Source organism: Montipora capricornis, chromosome 9 (genome assembly GCF_036669925.1).
Source record: "Montipora capricornis isolate CH-2021 chromosome 9, ASM3666992v2, whole genome shotgun sequence".
Classification (NCBI taxonomy): Eukaryota; Metazoa; Cnidaria; class Anthozoa; order Scleractinia; family Acroporidae; genus Montipora; species Montipora capricornis.
Window position 1 is genome coordinate 46690772 of NC_090891.1, and position 6291 is coordinate 46697062.

At 43.5% G+C, this 6291-nt stretch overlaps 1 protein-coding gene across 2 annotated transcripts in view; it reads right to left on the reverse strand.

Moving 5' to 3' along the window:
- Positions 1-2051: 2051 nt before the first annotated feature.
- Positions 2052-6291, reverse strand: part of LOC138015098 (uncharacterized) — a 44485-nt gene continuing 40245 nt past the window's right edge. For both annotated transcript variants that reach the window (XM_068862017.1, XM_068862018.1), the window contains 6 exons: positions 5966-6291; positions 5062-5145; positions 4879-4946; positions 4125-4270; positions 3599-3773; positions 2052-3051 (listed from right to left, as the gene is read on the reverse strand). The exon at positions 5966-6291 is cut by the window's right edge and continues 255 nt beyond it. In XM_068862017.1, coding sequence (XP_068718118.1) covers positions 2615-3051; positions 3599-3773; positions 4125-4270; positions 4879-4946; positions 5062-5145; positions 5966-6291 — 1236 coding nt within the window. In that variant the 3' untranslated portion in view covers positions 2052-2614. The remainder of the gene's footprint in view (positions 3052-3598; positions 3774-4124; positions 4271-4878; positions 4947-5061; positions 5146-5965) is intronic.

The following is a 6291-nucleotide window of genomic DNA, read 5'->3' on the forward strand; positions in this document are numbered from 1 at the left end:
CGGTCAGTTTGCTTTTTGTTATCTTCAAAACATGTTAAAAGATCGGCTTTCCTGGACAAGCCGTTGGTAGGTTTACAAAAGGCTTTTCGGGACTTTCGACAGGCCCCGGAAACGGTCCCCAGGGTGGGGATTGAACCTGCGACCTTCGGGGTAGATCACCGCTGCTTTACCGACTGAGCTACAAGGTCACAGAGAAGAAGGTCGTGGGAATTGAAGATGTCAAATTGACGGCAATGAATGCCATTAGTAGGGCTAAAGCTCACGTGGTTTACATGGGTAGAAAACAGAACTTCGCAATACCCTACAATAGCATTCCCACATCAGGCGCTCTTTTTACACTCAGGATTCGCACAGACTTTTGGTTGCAAAATTAAAGACTTTTTCCAGACTTTTTTCAAAGTGCAAAGTGCTTTTTTCAAGTTTAGTATATGTAGTTTGTCCCATGATGCACTGTGAACATGCAGTAACCACGATGCAGTGCTGACGTAATATAAGAGAGATCTGAGACTTCTCAGTTTTCACCAAAGACGAAATTTTAAATAAGATTTGTCTACCTGAAAAATTCACTCAGCAATAAAGCACTTGTTTCAGTTATCAAAAAAAAATTCTCCAGACTTTTTACCATTTTTTCCAGACTTTTTCCAGGCCTGGAAAATTGGTTTGCAAATTTTTTAGCCTTTTTCAAGAATTCAAGACTCTGTACGAACCCTGTTTAACACTTGGCTGATTTAGCAACAGAACGGGAACGTCAGTGGCGACGGCACGCGCACAAAAAACACCAATGAGAATTCAGAATAGAATAGACTTCTCTCTTTTCTTCTCTGTTCTAAATTCTCATTGGCAGTTTTGCTGCGCGCGACGTCGCCACTGACGTTCCCGTTCTGTTGCTAAATCAGCCTACTATTCCCACCGTGACGGTGACAATTTATCAAAGGATCTAGATCATCGTAATGCGTAGTCCTCCACCCTATCTCTCTCGCTCATCCCGGGAACAGAGAACCTGCTCACAGTCTAATAACTTCCCTCCACGTGGTCGACTAGCCGGTATCGGTCACCTGAAGTGCAGAATAGGCTGATTTAGCAACAGAACGGGAACGTCAGTGTCGACGTCGCGCGCAGCAAAACTACCAATGAGAATTTAGAATAGAGAAGAAGAGTGGAGTCTACTCTATTCTGAATTCTCATTGGTGTTGTTTCTGCGCACGCCGTCGCCACTGACGTTCCCGTTCTGTTGCTAAATCAGCCTACTATTTGAAATGGGGAGGGTAACGATATCGATGCTATGAGCGCTGCTGGTAACGTTACACTTAGACTGTTCACAGACCCCTATTTTCCCGTTTGATCGTCAGGATAGAGCACAAATTGCCGCCATCTTTGTTTTTAAACAGCGAGCACGAACTGGGGAGAGTGACATAACTACCGAGTGGGTGAGGGGAGTGGACCCCTCCTCTGTGAACAGTCTACACTTCTGACAGCGACGATCAGTTCTTATTGGAAAGGCATTGCAGCGACATACACAAGCAGTGCGGTCCAGTGGTTTGGGAGCTTGCCTTGAGGTCCGGATATCACGGTTTCAAGGCCCGATCTGACCACTCCTTCAATTCGATCCTGGTAGTCCCTGCTTAAGGTGGCTCACTACAGATTTCCGATCAAGATCAACAGTTTGAAATCTGTGAAATTAAACCAACAGAATGTATCTTCTGAAGTGTTAGTCACTGCAATTGATGTAAAATGTAACAACACAACACAATGTGCCCGGCCGGGAACCGAACCCGGACAACTCGATCCGGAGTCGAGCACTCGAACCATGAGGCCACCGCACCTCCCACAACTTGTTTGCCACCGGCCAATTAGCGGTTGTTCTGTACTGTAATTTTTTTTATTACCTTTCACCGGTCCTGAAAAGCCCCTATGGGGAGTGGTCAATTAAGTGTGCATTCAAGTATGGAAACCCTCTATCACTGTGATAATTAAGTTACCAATTTCGTTTTACCTTCTTCATTCACCAAATAAACAAATGCGAGAATCTCCTAAAATAGTTGAGAAAAAGGTTTTTCGTTCTACTTGTTCTTTATTTACAACGGTTTCCAGAGCTTTACAATTTTTTTCTCGCTGGAGAAAAGCTAAAATGTACACGAACTTTCAACAACACTACGTTGCTTCTAACCTTGCTTCTTCAAAGCTTTGATGAACCTATAATTCTGGGATGTAACGCTACTTAGACGACGACGAAGTACTATTTACAATTTATCAAAATACTAAACTGTCTATCAAAATACCTTATCTCTTCATTGAAGACAAACCACGATCACGAGTCTCCTTGGAAACAAAATGCGCTCAACTTTTGTTCAAGCGCCTTGTGGACGTTATCACTACAATTGAGTCTTCTTATCAATATACTTAAGTGCTTTTAACTTTCTAAAATTCTCTGTCAAGATGGCCGCCATGAGATTAAGGCCCATGTATCAAGAACAACGAGCTGCATTGTCTGCATTCATCAACATGCCTCTATCTGCTTTCTTAGTTGATACTTTTTTTGAGGGGCACGTGTTGGCTTGGAATGTCCCGCCAAATAATCGCATGCTGAGAGCCGATGTCAGTTTCAGTCTGAGCATTATACGCGCCAAATGAGGAGATGGTTTGTGCTATCATCACGCCCAGCGGATTCACTTGCTGAGCTTGCTCTGAAGTCCTCGTAGCCATCTCCTCCGCTAATAATCAAAACATCACGATTGGAATTCCCGCCAGACTGAAGGGGTGCAGTGGGGCTTGAAGGCGAAGTACCAGAGCCTTTTTCGATGGTGTTGTCATGTGTTCCTTCCTTTGGGACTTCAACGGCAGTAAGAAAACGTACGTGTCCAGTATGCCCATGGAAGGACGCAGTTGCCGATGGGCAGTTTCGCAAAGATGCTGTGCTGGCAGTTATTGTGGGCAGCGGTAACGTCAACACGACGCCTGCGCTAGTGCCAATCCACAAAAGATCTTTACAGGCAAGCAACGCGGTGACTCGTAAACAGGCTGCTTTGTGCTGACGGATGATTGCATCAGAACCTTCGAAGAAAATAAGACTTCGTAAACATTTGATGAACTGGTTCGCTTAGTTGCGTCCACGTTCCGTAAAGGAATTATACACTTAATATACCCAATGATCATGATCTCTTTTCTTATGAAAGCAAAAGGACGAGTCCACATGGTAGAAATAAGATTGGCTGAAACATGACTTTGCTGGCATTGTGCGGCAGAACGCCGAAGATTTTAAATCAGTGTTCGGACCTTACAAAAAACGATATTCGCGAGAATAACTGAAACCTAACTATTTTGAACAAATGCTTGGACGTAACTATTGTAGATATGCGCTACAACAGTCATCTAAAAGTAAAGATGCTGTACTGGAATTTACATGTATCTGGGCAGAAGTCACATCAACACTACGCCTGCGCTAGAACCGGAGCACAAAAGATCTTCAGAAGCGTTCTGCAAAATACGCCTGTCCGGGGTGGTGTGCCTTTTAATACAACTGGGTTGATAAATCTACATCAAAGACACCGATTAACGATGTTTCAAGACACGATTCGACTCCAATGGAATCCATACTCACTTGCAAGCATTTTATGCACGGGAGGGGCAACATCTACGTCAGCTAGACATTCGTAACGCGTTGCATGAAACAATCTGACGGCAGCAGAGCTTTGAAGTGAAATCCAAACACCCATCCCTGAACTGGCCATGCGATACACGGAACGATCCTTGTCTAAACTACAGTTAAAGGAAGTCTGAAAGACAAAATTTAAGGGAAAGAAAAAATAGCGTATTAGACACAAGAGGCCATGATTCAACGTTCCATACGAAGAGGATGCAGATTAGTTTGGACAAGAAGGTGCTTGGTAGACTCTGAAAACCTCGCCTAAGACCAAACCTTGTTGTGTTGCGTGGTAAAAAACCTATTGTAAAAAGCCAACAAAATAAATTTCTGTTTTTCAATTTTCTGATTTTTTTTTTTTTTTTTTTTTTTTTTTCAGAACATCTTCGACTATCGTGCTTCTTACTATATAGTGGGCCAACGGCCCTTCCTAAAGGAAAATTTGTGCACCGCACAGAGAGAATTGGAATTACTTTATTCCTACCTCAACTGCCAAAGTCGTTGTGTTGACGATAACAGCATTACAACCCAAGCCACACCACAGTCGGCCGTGAATTGCTGTCATGCAGGAGACTGCTGACGAGTCACCAATGTGAAGCATTACAGGATTACCAACTTCCCATGCGCAACCTGTGTACGAACGAAATACAAAGGATTGAACAAATGCAAGAATGGCCACCTATAATTATTCTTTCGACCGTCTCCTAACTAGCCTCGTTAGCACGCGTAAAATTGAACTAAAACGAGGTTGGTGAAAGATGAAAAGATTAATTTATTGGCGGTCATTTTGCATTCGGTCTATAAATTGAGGGGAAGATAAGGAACATTAAAATAAAGAGCTGCTTTCCACCTTTCATTCCTTTTCGAGCTTGTTAAGCGTGTCAAATTCAATGCCTTCATTAAAAATGTTTGATATATCGTTTGCCTGAGTAAAAGGCCTCGTGAAAGCAAGGGGGTGGGGTGGGGGCGAGCAGGAAAAGGGAGGCTTAACATCGCTCTCTCTCGACCTTTCTTTCTCCCCTCCCTTCTCCCAGGGAGAGCCTGATATTCAGGCTACTAAATCATGCAAAGTTTCATTGAATTATCTTAGTCTAAGGGAATTAATGTCGACAAAACATTACCGTATTCATGGAGTTGGGATAAAGGTTACTGCAAAACTTTCAAACACAAGCAGGCAGTTTTAGATTGACTGTTTTGCTTTTGCAGAATTTAAAATGGAGAAAAAACTAGTATCTGACCTGGCTGTCGCCTGTAAATGTATAAGTGTCCCGTTGAAAGTGAAATGAAGACTTGATTATCGACATACCTGAAGGAAAAAGAAAAATCACAGTGTCTTAGCAACGACGGACGCATTCGAAAAAAAAAAAACACCAAATTATCACAATCAGGAATCCTGCCACAATAAAAAGCCGCATACTTACAAAATACATTGAATTGAGCCAGACAGTTGAATCTTCAATTTCGACTTCTTACTTTGCGTTTCGTTCGCAGGGTACAGAAAAATGCTTGGATGAAATAAACAAAAAGTGTATTAGATATTACTGTTATGAAAATAAGAGAGATCGAATCAGTTGTAAACACCACTGTTGCTGGGAATGGTTCTGTTCAGATAATAGCCTGCTTGCAGGCGGTGGTTGTTGTGTCGCCACGAAACACTATCAGACGCCATATTGGAAGAGCGTGGGATAGGTCTGGGCCCCGTGACAAAACGACGGGGTGGGGAGTGGGAAGAGCGGAGAGAGAGTTTTTCTCTCTCCTCTCCGCCCCCCTCCCCTCGCTCGCTTTGTCGACCCTCAACCCGGCCCAGAGCTAGCCGCGCGAATCCAAGATGGCGACCTCATTACGAATTCCGGTTTTTCGACCATCCAACCGCCTGCGTGCAGGCTATTCAGATAATGGACAAATAAACAATACCGACATCCGACATGCGACGCGTTGTTGCAGTTTGTAATAGTCTTTTTGAGTCATTTCAACTAGTATTTTTCGTTCTTATCAACTCTTTGGCTTTTGGAAGGCGCGTTGTTTTGAATAACTCTCTTTCTCTCTCTATCAAACAAACGTCGAATCCATATTCCATATATTTCACTTCCTTGTCATCAAGCGCGACCCTAATGACAGCTGTTTATATGACCCCAACTCCCAGGTACATTACCTTTCAGTAGAATGGGAGGAGCTTAATGCTGTAAATTTGTTGCTTCGAAAAATCATTCCACCCTCCCTGCGATATTATTGTGACCACGAGTTCATATGATCATCTGAAACCAAGGCATTTTTTCCTCACGCACGGAAGAAATAGAGAAATAGCGTGGGTTCGATAAAACTTACCATCCGTCTTCTGTTCCTAGCCAAACAGTGCAAGGTTCATCGGTCTCAAAATTCTCAGGATCTAAACTGTCTTTGCTCTGGGAACGTGAGGTAGCTATTCTCCTCTTGGAGTGCTTTCTCGATCCTTTTCCCTTCATCTCGTCGCAGCTCGAGTCATTTTCTTCAAAATCAAATACGTTCTCGTCTGCACTGCTGTCCAAACCGTCCGCGCTTCCAGTCGTACCCAGGCTACTGCCTTCAGGACTAAGCCGGCCATCGACGTCAAAAAGAGGTGAATTGCCATCAGTAAATTTCCCGCCAAGAAAACTATCGGCTCCCAGTCCCTC